The 13,060-nt window shown below is 40.0% G+C and overlaps 1 protein-coding gene and 1 long non-coding RNA gene across 6 annotated transcripts in view; one reads left to right on the top strand and one right to left on the bottom strand.

The window, feature by feature from the left end:
• Window positions 1-11,041, top strand: part of LOC101736883 (protein DEK) — a 28,622-nt gene extending 17,581 nt beyond the window's left edge. For 3 of the 5 annotated variants that reach the window (XM_021347418.3, XM_021347417.3, XM_021347419.3), the window contains exons 13-16: window positions 5,410-5,521; window positions 5,953-6,140; window positions 7,320-7,472; window positions 8,763-11,041. In XM_021347418.3, the coding sequence (XP_021203093.2) occupies window positions 5,410-5,521; window positions 5,953-6,140; window positions 7,320-7,472; window positions 8,763-8,777 (468 nt within the window). In that variant the 3' untranslated portion in view covers window positions 8,778-11,041. Of the gene's footprint in view, window positions 1-5,409; window positions 5,522-5,952; window positions 6,141-7,319; window positions 7,473-8,270; window positions 8,615-8,762 lie in introns of those variants that run through there. The other 2 variants (XM_062674360.1, XM_062674359.1) reach the window with 1 other exon arrangement.
• On the bottom strand, window positions 7,340-11,403 carry LOC134200752 (uncharacterized). Its single transcript, XR_009975799.1, has 2 exons — window positions 9,862-11,403; window positions 7,340-9,581 (listed from the first exon to the last, which is right to left on the bottom strand). It is a non-coding gene; the product is annotated as an uncharacterized LOC134200752 (long non-coding RNA).
• Between the last annotated feature and the right edge of the window lie 1,657 nt (window positions 11,404-13,060).

The following is a 13,060-nucleotide window of genomic DNA, read 5'->3' as shown; positions in this document are numbered from 1 at the left end:
TAATTATGCCCATAAATCCATATTATGTGTTCCGTTTGACGTCCGAAGTCCATTATGAGAGTACATCGTATGATTTCCACTGCAGGTCGCTAAATTTGACTACTTCCGTTTCCTAAGTCCCGCCTACAGCGCCCTCTATAACGTCTGGAACCGAACCAACAAGCAAAGACAAGCCGCCATATTTGTCATTGTTGCGTCGTTTTTTCCCACGTGCAGTCGTTAATATTTTAAGAAGTTAATAATTTAAAATGTTATAAGCAACTTTCGAGATTTGAAGTAGAAAGTTTGTTTCAAACAAGTGTTATGATTATCTTCCGTTTCGTGAAACTTCCAAGGCTCTACAATGAGTGACGAGGTTATCGTGCCTTTTCAAAGTAAAATTTAAGTGAGGATAGTTCTTCGATTTCTTCGGATATTTTTTCGGGTTCGTCGGAAAATAAAATGAGGGACCAGCAAGAAAACTTCGAAAGCGTGACTGGTTGCGAGATCTGAATAAAAGGTTTGACTTACTGTCGCAATAATGGGTGAGTCATGTGAATAATATTTTAACTTCGAATCATGCTATTGCTGGTCGTGCACCAGTGGTCCCGCCTTTACACTTACAAATACCAACATCTTATAATAATAATGTCTGATCTGGTTTCAACTTCTAATCGAAATTAGACAACGACGATTTACGTCCACCACCAGACCGTCCGTTACCAGAAGCGGGTAGGTTTTGAAATTTGAGCGTTTCTATAAAAGAACTAGATATGCAAAGATTTGACTAGCCGACTTGGAACGCGGTGCGCTAATCAGAGGTTCAAAAAAAAAAAAAAAAATATTTTTTTCCTGCGTTATCTAATGCTCTTTTAGCACAGAACGAATGCGTTATACTGCCATACAAAACCTTGCCGACTGGTCAAATTCAGCGAATGTTCAGCTTAATCATTTACGAAAAGCTTAAACCGCTATTCGGTAACGATTTCGCCTATAAAAGTTTCTAACGATATCCTTCAAATAATTTTCGGTAAGCGAGCCGAGGTTATACGATAGCGTCGTAGATACCTCTTAAAGAAATTGAAGGATAGATATATCAGGGAAGATGTAGAGAAAATATCTTCTTGTGATTATATGTTTAACCCCAACTTATTATTGGCATATATACAGAAAATTGGTGGTATTGATAAATTACAAAAGCGGCACCATCTGCTACTCGCATCCGGCCCGCATCGCCGGAACCCTCGGCTTGTACTGCCAATGCAAAGCCATGTCGAGCTAGGCCACATTCCAATACATCTAAAGAGGCCGAAAACAGATATTCTGAGCGATGTTATCCAAATAATTCCTCAGCAAGAAAAACGGGGGGAGGGGGGAACAAGTACAAAGTGGAACGAAAATCAGGAAATAAAAATAAATTACTTAACAGCATTTTCAGGTGGATGTCTAAACTATATCGAAACACCTGGACTCGATCCACCAAACGTAATATTGAAATTAATAATAACTTGATGTCAATCAAAATCCTAAATTTAATTCAATAGAGTTTTAGAACCGGCACCCCCGACACCGTCTTTCATATTTCCTCTTTTCATACTTCCCAAGACCAATAAAAAATCGAACAATTTTCAACCTCAAGGCATTGAACAAGTACATAAAACAGTCGTTTTCACCTTTTCCACCATAAAAGAGTTCCCAATGTTTATAACAGATTGGAATGTCAAACTGGATTTGAGCCAGGCCTATTATCATCTATCAATGAGGTTTCTCGAGATCAGTTATCAGGGTCGTCTACTTTAGATGATATGTCTGTCGGGATCAGTTATCAGGGTCGTCTACTTTAGATGATATGGCTTAGCTGCACCACCGCGGATTTTTGCTTCAATCACAAACTGAATAGCCGAAATACTTCGCCAGAAGGGTCTGCGATTAGTGGTTATCTGCTTATACACCAGGGCAGAACACCTCCCGCCATCGGAGCAGAGCTCATCCATATTATCTGGAACCGCTGCGTTCATTGACAGTGCGTTTCCAGAGGTCTTTTTTGCCACGTACCATCTGGCTATGGAACGAGCTCCCTCCACGGTGTTTCCCGAGCACTGTGACATGTCCTTCTCCAAACGAGGCTTGTGGAGAGAATTAAGCAGTAGACAGCGGCTTGGCTCTGCCCCTGGCGTTGCTGAAGTCCATGGGCGACTGTATCTACTCACCTTCAGGTGAGCCGTATGCTCGTCTGCCTACAAGGGCAAAAGACTTGTTGAAATCTCAAGTAACTATACTGAGACCTTAGAACTCATATCTCAAGGTTGGTGGCGGCATTTACGCTGTAGATGTATATGGCCTCCAGTAACCACTTAGCACCAGGTAAGCTGTGAACTCTTCGACCCATCTCAGCAACCGGTTATGACACAGCTTGATAGACTTTCTGGGAATCGTATGGGACACCAAATCCAAGACATAGTCCCTGCCCAAGAATTTGCTCGTGCGATTTGCTGCCGGCGGTTGGAACCTAAAGCAGGCGCAAAGCCTCTTAGGATATCTCAACTTTGCGACTTTCATCACCCACCGGGGAAAGTTGCTTTGCCGAGTCCTTGCAGTACCACAGCAACAAGCTCAGGAGGTATCCTCATTTACCAAAGCAGTATTCGGACGAGGTACGTACAGAGCTGGATTGGTGGTTAGAGAAAGTCAGTCAGAGGACACCAATTCATCCACAGAGAATGGCCACGAACCACGTCATCACCGACGCGTCGGACATTCAGTGGGGAGCCCTTGTAAATAAAGAACAGAATTTTCCTACATAAAGAACGAGGGAGGAACCCGGTCACGATAATTGCTAGATCTGACTGGAAAATTGCTAAACTTAATAGACCACCTCAAAGTTGTACTTCTCCCTCACCACCTACCGGGACTGTACAACACTGAAGCCGACCACCTCTTACGCAATCGCGGCGGCTTGGAGTGGTATCTCACAGAAAAATCAACCACTAGGCTATTCTTAGCCTGTGGGGAACTTGTTCGCGTCTCGGACCACTCACGGGCAACAAACTGTTACTCAAGACTTATTGAAACTCGTGGTAGGACCTCTTGTGAGTCCGCGCGAGTAGGTATTTTGCCCTGAAGCAGTGGTGCGTCTCGGTTTGAAGGGTGGGGCAGCTGTTGTAACTATACTTGAGACCTTAGATCTTATATCTCAAGGTGGATGGCGCATTTACGTTCTAGACGTCTATAGGCTCCAGTGACCACTTAATACCAGGTGAGCTGTGAGCTCGTCTACCCATCAAAGCAAAACTCGAACGCCCGCCTCTACAACGCGTTCAGCAGATCTTGGCATTACTGACTAGGATGGCCGTTTCCGCCGCTGTCTGATATCCAGAGTGCTGGATCACCTCAACTCAACCTCAGGTCGGTACATACTAGTGGTACCCAAGTGCAAGAAGCCCCTGTGGAGGCCACACCTGAAATCACCTGCCCTCAAGCGACTCAAGAAGCTCAGAGATCTGAACATCAGTCTGGTGGACACTGACAATGCTACCGCCAGGCCAAGTCAGCAATCTACACCTGGAAGCTTGGCTCATTTTGGGTGGAACACGCTGACAGGGACATGGACATCGGCAGGAGAGAAACTTACTATTATCGTGCTGGAGAGAGTCTACGATAAGAACATACGCCCCTATTTGGAATAAGGGGTAAGGTTTTGTCAAGAAAATGTATTAATTCTCGTGTACCCGAATTAGCAAATGTAGCTAAATTTTTCTGTTATCTGTATTTATCTCATGGTCTCTCCTACCGGACCATACTAGTTTATAAGTCTGTTATACAGCGTCCGTTTGTGAAACTATATCGGATATAAAAATAGCTTCGAGCCCGACAGTGAAACATACTGAAATCTATTTCCTTGACAAAGCCTGCACCGTCTAAATTACCGATATTTGGGTCGAAAACTAATTGATCTTCACACCAACAGTCCAGTTGGACATTCGTGGCTGCTCCTGACCAATCGATCATCGATGCAGTATACTGGCTACGCAATCTAGTGAATATGACACAGCAAACCAGTGGGAATATTAGTAATCTATTCTTAGCAACTAAAGGCTCCACTAAGCCAGCTACTGCAGCGAGGATTAGTAGTTGGCTAAAAGTCTTTTAGGAGACTCAGGTATTCAGGCCTCAGTTGGAAGCTGTAGAGCGGTGGTGAAAACTTTAAACTGGGTAGGAAATTACCAAATTAATGATATTTTGCTAACTGACAACATGAGCATACTTTTAGAAAGTTTTATCAAAAACTTATTATTAATGCATCAAACACTGATATAAATTCTGAGAAATCTTTCTCAGTATTTTCGTCCTAAATCTTATTAGGTCGATTTGAATTAAGTGGGTAATATTATACGGTTACTTTCAATTAATTTAAATTATGTGTTTAATTTAAGCTTTGCTTAATTAAACACAATAAGTCACATTGTTGCTTTTTAAATAAATATTATTTTATTTCAAATACAAGCCACCAGGAGATAACAAACAGTCTCTCATAATGGACTTCGGACGTCAAACGGAACACATAATATAGAAATTTTACCTTCCAATAAAATTTGTATTATGTTTCCTAAGACGTCCGAAGTCCAGATAATGTCTTCCTGGGGCTACATCCATCATTATGAGCCGAACAATGACAAATATGGCGGCTTGTCTTTGCTTGTTGGTTCGGTTCCAGACGTTATAGAGGGCGCTGTAGGCGGGACTTAGGAAACGGAAGTAGTCAAATTTAGCGACCTGCAGTGGAAATCATACGATGTACTCTCATAATGGACTTCGGACGTCTTAGGAAACATAATACAAATTTTATTGGAAGGTAAAATTTCTATATTATATTAGGTACTTGTGGTAGGACGTGCTTTAAACTCTACGGCTAAGGTAATCGCTTTATTTTTATTTATTTTTTATTGCTTTGTTACTTGGGCGAGCTCACGGCCCACCTGATGTTAAGTGGTTACTGGAACCCATTGACCTATAACGTAAACCTTGAGGCATGAGTTATAAAGTCTCCGTTTTTACAGTACAATAACTGCCCCACCCTTCAAACCGAAACGCATTACTACTTCACGGCAGAAATAGGCAGGGTGGTGGTACCGACCCGTGCGAATTCACAATACGTCCTACCGCCACCAGTAAAATTAAATTCAGGTGGGGTCGTACTACAAGCAAAATCTCACCAGCTGTACATTGTAGGGAAGTTCCTTTAATACTTCGGAACTCATGTCAAAATAACCTGAAGTAATTAATATAATATAGTCAATAAGTTTGAACCAACATTTAATACACTGATCAGTGAATTTACTATATTTAATATGGATTTCAACGGGTGTCCTGTCTTAGACGTATTAAGCGACAGAATAAGGAAAGGTAATATAGATTTGTTTTGTTTTGTAGGAGCCTAAAGCGAAGCGAGGACGGCCATCGGTGGTAGCTAAGGGACGCAAGGGTCCGGTCGCAAAGAATTCTAAAGCAACGCCCGTAAAACGGAAAGCACCTACGCCACCTGGTAATGAGTTTATATAAATATTAGAATACTATATTAAAAATACTTCTTTTTTTACACGCTTTATATTAGCTTCACTTGAATGTATGTTTGTAACTGACTCCTTTAGACGCGATTTTGACCCACTTTAAACGACCAGATTTTATTCAAACTTTGTAGATTTATCGAGGACCGATGACAAATCAATATTAAAAAAAATAATGAAAAAATTGAAATTCAACTAAAACATGAAAAATAAATAAATACTAAAAAAAAAACGCTTTACCGCTTCACGCGATCATACTTTTCTAAAGTCGCCTGCCCCTATTAGTAGCGGTCGTGTTAGTACTTTTAAATTTCACATACGTTTTATTATTTACAACATATGAATTGTTAGAAGAATAATATAGTTCAATCTTTCTTAATTATAACCACAATAAAAATACTTAATTTAGCTAAAAAGAAGGCGGTAGCTGGTAAAGCCGCAGCAGGTCGACCGGCCAAGAAGGGGAAGAAGGCTTCGTCCGACGAAGAGTCTGGCGACGGAAGCGAGGAGGATGACGACGAGGAGGAGGCCAGCGACGACGAGAGCGGAGACGACTCGGACGCGCCGACCGACAAGAAGGCTAAACGACCGCCTACTGTAAGATTTTATTTCTGTGTTTATCGTAATCTGAAAATAACATTTTTTTATTATTATTTTATTGTTTAGATGAGTGGACGAGCTCACAGCCCACCTGATCTTAAGTGGTTATTAGAGCTTGTGTACAACGTAAATGCGCCACGCACCTTGAGATATAACTTATATGGTCTCAGTATAGTTACAACGGCTGCCCCACCCTTCAAACCTAAACGCATTACTGCTTCACGGCAGAAATAGGCGGGTGGTGGTACCTACCCGCGCGCGCTCACAAGATGTCCTACCGCCAGTCATTGCGCAAACTATAATTTTGCGGGTTTGATTTTTATTACACGTTATTCCTTCACTGTGGAAGTCAATCGTAAACACTTGTCGAGTACTTATTTCATTAGAAAAATTGGTACAAATTTTACGTACTAGTTTACAATAAGTCATATTAGATAGTCCGTATTTTATCACTAGTGCTGGTAACTAGTGTACTAAATCTTCCAGTCTAGCTGGAGCAATTTTAGATCAAAGCTTCAGTGAATACGAGGTTCCTGTAAAACTACAAATGGGGCCGTCAGCGCAAAAGTGGCCTAACCCACAATTTTTCATATTCGCGCTTTTATATTGCAATTTATTTAAAACCTAAAATTTTGATGGAAAACCGGCCTATCCCCAGTTTTACCCATAGACAACAGATTGTAAACATTATTTTCCGAGTATCATTACTGCTTACGAAGCAGTGTAAGAGTAAATTCAAACCTCTTTATCTCCATACTAACTATGATATTTTAACAAGTCATCGTAGTTTAAAGGATAAGTCGCCTGGTGCATTCGTATGTAGCGATGCAACGGTGTTCGAATCCCGCAGGCGGGTACCAATTTTTCTAATGATATCCGTACTTACTGGTAGGACCTCATGTGAGTCCGTGCGGGTATGTACCACCACCCTGCCTATCTCTGCCGTGAAGCAGTAATGCGTTTCGGTTTGAAGGCTGGGGCAGCCGTTGTAACTATACTGAGACCTTGGAACTTATATCTTAAGGTGGGTGGCGCATTTACGTTGTGGATGTCCATGAGCTCCAGCAGTAACCACTTAAAACCAGGTGGGCTGTGAGCTCGTCCATCCATCCAAGCAATAAAAAAAATATGCTTAGGCCACTTTTACGCTGACGGCCTCAAATATGACGTTTACAGGATGAAGAAATAAAGAAGTACGTGAAGCAGATCCTGGAGGGCGCGAACCTCGAGCAGATCACTATGAAGACTGTTTGCAAGCAGGTCTACAGCCACTACCCGGACTTTGACCTCGCGCACAAGAAGGACTTCATCAAGGCCACGGTCAAGTCGGTCAGTACAGAATTTAATGCTGAAGTTTCCGGCTCACGGGACGTCGTCACTTTATGACCATTCCTTTACGGTTGAAGCAGTCCGTTTATGGAATGCACTATCTTTAAGCATCAAACAATCGTCCTCGCCGGAAATTTTCAAGTTCAGATTAAAATCACACTAACTTGCACAATAATATGACTCCTACGATATAACTACAAGTTGCTACTTCTTTTGTATTTACTTGCATATTTTTAGTATTTATTTGTATTTAATCGATGTAAGTCTATCTTATATTGTATTTATTTTTCACATGTGTATACATATAAGTATATATTTTTATCTAAGTTTATTATGATATAGCACCGTCCAGTTCGCTAATTCCTCTCCCTGCAAGGTTGCCTGGAGGAGATCGCTTTTAGCGATAAGGCCGCCAATATATGTCACCGTTGATTATTTGTTTTTAAGTTTTTTCTGTACATGTGGTGTTAAATAAAGAGTTATATTATTATATATATTACACGACCTCTGTAACACGCACGGCACACATGCTTTATTGTCGACCGTTCAAACTTTGTCAAATTATTATTGTTTTGCATGTTTATATCATAAACGTACAGTGCTGGGTCAGAGCTATTGCAGTTACAATAGGTTTCTATGGTAACCGAACAAGGTTTACTCATTGTCTTTTGAATTATAGCTAAACATATAAATCTATATTTAATTTAATTGTTCCATATGACCTAGATGTCATTCGCTACCACATAATATGCATGTTTGAAAACTTTATTTATTTTTATTTTGTTTTGTTTGTTGCAGTGTATTTAAGATGTTAGGAGTTAAGGGAGCAGTGTAGATGTCTACATAGTATACCTATAGTTTATAAAGGACATAGTTATATATTATTACAATAATAATATATTATGAAAATAAAAGTTTAATTAAAAATAATAATAAAAAAAAAAAAACAATAAAATGAAGTGGAACGGATAGACACCCGCTTTACTTTACAAGGTAGACTTTTTTGCTTATTTTATTTTGCATGTTTTCCTCAAGTTTTTGTTTTACAAATACATTTATAAATTGAATACTGTTTTTCATGTACCAATAACACTTTAAATTGGATTTTATTTACAATAAATTAAAATATATATAGTTTCAAATTGTTTTATTGGATTATGAGTATTGATTGGCCCATATATTGTAACTTGTGCTCGATATATTGATGAAACAAAATTTCGAAATTGAGATCTGTATTTAATTAATTTTATAACATGATTATTGAGGATTCTTAAAGACTGTTATTTTCAGCTTATATCATCGTGAGCGACGAGCCCGGCCGCATCCTACACATCTAGTAAGAAACACCACTCCAAACGAAAATTAGATTAATTGATCCCGTACTGGCGTCGACGCAGTTTTTACACATTATAATTCTAAACGTTCTTTTTTGTTGATACGAACTTTAATTTTTTTTAATACAATACTTTTTATGTATTCAGTTCGACGCAGCATGGGTTGTAATTTTATGTTATAGGTATATAATTCCCTTAGACTAAGTTTAAAATTAAACAATTTTAGATGTGTAAGGGATGCTTTATTTTTAACTGTGCCTGTTTTTTTTTTTTAATTTGTTGAAAAGTAATTGTTTTTCTAAAATTTTTTTTTTTGTAAAATTAACATGACGTAAACGACAAAAAATGGTTTTTTTTTTCTTCGTTATTACGAATAAAATATCAGTAACTGTACGTCATTATAAAGAATATGTATAAGACATAAAATAATCCACTACATAATTAAATAAAAAGTAGAAATTATAATAATGTAATTTACACGATAAAGTGATATTTTTCAAAATTGTACTAAATGTAAAAGTTGTATTTTCTTATTACGGTCTGATTTTAATGATAAACATTGCGTTTTATCTTTTAATCTGTTTGTAATTTCGGAAGTAACTTTGGTTTCCTTTTCATCGTATTTAGAATATTTCACGCAGTCTGACACTATCGCGAGAGGTCTGTCTAGCTATCGAATTAAGATGTAAATTTAAGATGTGTAAATAAATACACATAATTTGCATGGTTATCATAATAGGGCTGTTTGTAAATTCACATTAAAATAAACAGGACTCTATTTGAGTCGTGTATTATCAAAGGTGGCAATCTGTGCATTTGGACAAAAAAATGTTATTGATATGTCAATACAGATTGATTTGAATATAATCGTCTCCTTCAAAGAATACGGTTCAAAACCTGCATTAAATAAAGGTTAATAGTTAACCTGTTATTTATCTAAGATGTCGTTCAGAAGAGTTTTGTGAATGCCAATAGAATACAAAGTCAATAATTCGTTTTTCTGATTTACCAATAATTGTCCAAAAGTCACATTGCCGGCTTTGATAATAGTCGACTCATTTGAAGCTTGTTAATATTGGTAACACGGAATGTTATGGCTCAGACTTTGTTTCCTGTGTGCATCTCGAATTTGTGGGAAAGTATTAAGTATTTGCCAAATAAACGCATTTTTGATTATTTGATTATTAAAATGATTTTTCTAAATTGTACATTTTTGTTGGTATAAGTTAGCATAACTAAGCATTGTGTTCAAATGAGCCTTGTTAATTGAATGAAGAAAATAGTGCAATAGAATAGTAAAGTAATGTAAGTAAAAAATTTACCAGAAGTAGTATCGTTTCAGAAAGACAACAAATAATTTTCTCACAAAAATTGTTATGTTCATTCATAGAGTAACACCGGATACCCTCAAGTTGGAACTTGTGTCCCTAGAGTGGGGATGGGGCATTCGATTGTGGTGACTATGAACTCCACCTAGAATCGGGTGGTGGTAGGCAGCGGCTTGGCTCTGCCCCTGGCATTGCTGGAGTCCATGGGCGACGGTGACCACTCACCATCAGGTGGGCCGTATGCTCGTTTGCCTACAAGGGCAATAAAAAAAAACATCTTTCCGAGTACAATAGAAACGAGCCGAATGACAGTTGAATTATTTAAATTTCGAATACGATCGTGTAACTGTCAGATCATTAGTTTTCAAAACAGCCCTTTGTTCCGCTTCAACAGTAAGTAGGTGCTCTCACTGCATTTTTATATTTGTGGCCGTCGCATTGCCGTGGATGAGCAGTAACGTATAAGTCGGGTTTGAGCACAACGAGACGCTAATAAATGCGTTTACAAACACAGATCTTTCCGTTCGACCATCTCTGTTTTAAAACGCATTGAAAACAACGATTTCTATCAATGTTTTGTATCGTCAAGACATACATTGGTATGAATCGCGTACGGTCCTTATTCTATCGCCAATACTATCGTTATTATGAAGAAAAAACGTCCAAACATGTTGTTTTGACGTGATGACGCCTCCCGTTTTGTTCAAACCGAATAGTGTTTAAGTTAGTTTGTAATCAACATTAAATGTGTATTTGTGAATTTTTAAACGTAATTTCGGTTGATGTTTTTTCTTTATAAATGTGTAAATGGCTGAGATCTGTAGCTACGTAGTGACACGGAGTGATAGAGTGACTGGTTCCCCCTTTTACAATTGGATATAGATAATAAAAATAAATAAAAGTTTGATATTGTTTCTTTTATTCCATAAACCGCCTGTGTATTAAAAAAAAAATTCGATGCTGGCAAACTTGATGTAATTACGTAGTTATGTTTTATTGGGTGTGCAAACTAATTTTTAACCCTTGGACTGCCATGTTGGTCACCGGTGCCCTACGTGGCGCATTTCTCGTCATCAATTAGGTGCAGTAACTTCATTCCCGCCATAAAAATCTTTAGCCAGCCCATACCGCGGGCTTCTAAGGGTATGTGCTTAAGCAGGGCGATGACATTCGAGCCTCACATTAGGTAAGTACGCGACCGAAGCCGCGTTCATACTTGGTCGACTCTACCCTATGATCTGCAAGCAAAGTAAATTGTACCTTCGTAACAAGGTGATGCTTTATAAAACTTAATACGTTTTGTCATGACCTATGCAAGTGTGTTCGCTCACGCGGCCCGTACACATCAATTTTTTCCAGGTCAATGAGGGAACTTTCAGATATTAAGCTGAAAAGAGATACTACATTTTCTCGCCGGATCTTCCCAGTGGGTCGCGATTCCGATCCGGTGGTAGATTCTGCGAAGCATTATTTCTCGTCATCAATTAGGTGCAGTAACTTCATTCCCGCCATAAAAATCTTTAGCCAGCCCATACCGCGGGCTTCTAAGGGTATGTGCTTAAGCAGGGCGATGACATTCGAGCCTCACATTAGGTAAGTACGCGACCGAAGCCGCGTTCATACTTGGTCGACTCTACCCTATGATCTGCAAGCAAAGTAAATTGTACCTTCGTAACAAGGTGATGCTTTATAAAACTTAATACGTTTTGTCATGACCTATGCAAGTGTGTTCGCTCACGCGGCCCGTACACATCAATTTTTTCCAGGTCAATGAGGGAACTTTCAGATATTAAGCTGAAAAGAGATACTACATTTTCTCGCCGGATCTTCCCAGTGGGTCGCGATTCCGATCCGGTGGTAGATTCTGCGAAGCATTGCTCTTGTGAGGGTCAGTGTTAGCAACACTTCGGTTTGAGTCCCGTGAGCTCACGCGTTAGGGCGAAGCTGAAATAGGCTCTCAAGGCTATCAGCATAGGTAGGAAAAAAATATCCAGGTCAACCAATCCCGTTTCTGCAGGATAGCCGTCGGAGCACCGTGGTATGTGAGGAATGTAGATCTTCACGACGACCTAAATGTAGTACAGATACGTTAGTATCTTAAGGACCGAGTCACACCGGAATGGCAGCGTCCGGCAGCGGCCGGCGGCGATGCCAGCTGCCTCCAGACTGCACGCGCTTAGTCTCCTCTTGACTAGTTTAGTTTCTTCATTCGGAAATGATCGTGTAATAAAAATGAAACCCGCAAAATTATAATTTGTGTAAATTGCTGGTGGTAGGACCTCTTGTGAGTCCGCGCGGGTAGGTATCACCGCCCTGCCTATTACTGCCGTGAAACAGTAATGCGTTTCGGTTTGAAGGGTGGGGCAGCCGTTGTAACTATACTTTAGACCTTAGAACTTATGGGTGGGTGGCGCATTTACGTTGTGGATGTCTATGGGCTCCAGTAACCACTTAACACCAGGTGGACTATGAGCTCGTCCACTCATCTAAGCTATAAAAGAAAGAGCTCTTCCACCCATTTATGCAATAAAAAAACGTATGTTTGGAGTGAACATGACGGAATTGGTTATTATATATGAGGGCGGCGCCGCGAGCGACCTCGTGTCGCCGTTGGCAGCCGCGGGCAGAACTACCGACAAGACGCACGTGGCGCGCGGCTGATCGCTTCACCGCGGGCGGGCGGCGGCTGTGTCGCGACCTTTTCTAGCTTTTCAAGCGATACTGATCTTTTAAGTATATAGATAAAGTTTAAAAAATTATTTCACAGTGAAAGTGCTCGCCGCGGCGCTGCCGGCCGCTGCCATTCCGGTGTGACTCGGCTCTAAGGAAGTGGCGGAACGCTACTTCGACAAAGCAGCGCGTCACGAAAACCCTCTTAACAAGGCCACCGCTAATTACTTATCCGACCGCGACGGGGTAACACAAA

This window comes from Bombyx mori, chromosome 20 (genome assembly GCF_030269925.1).
Source record: "Bombyx mori chromosome 20, ASM3026992v2".
In the NCBI taxonomy this organism is placed as follows: Eukaryota; Metazoa; Arthropoda; class Insecta; order Lepidoptera; family Bombycidae; genus Bombyx; species Bombyx mori.
This window is presented reverse-complemented; position numbering and strand designations above follow the sequence as displayed.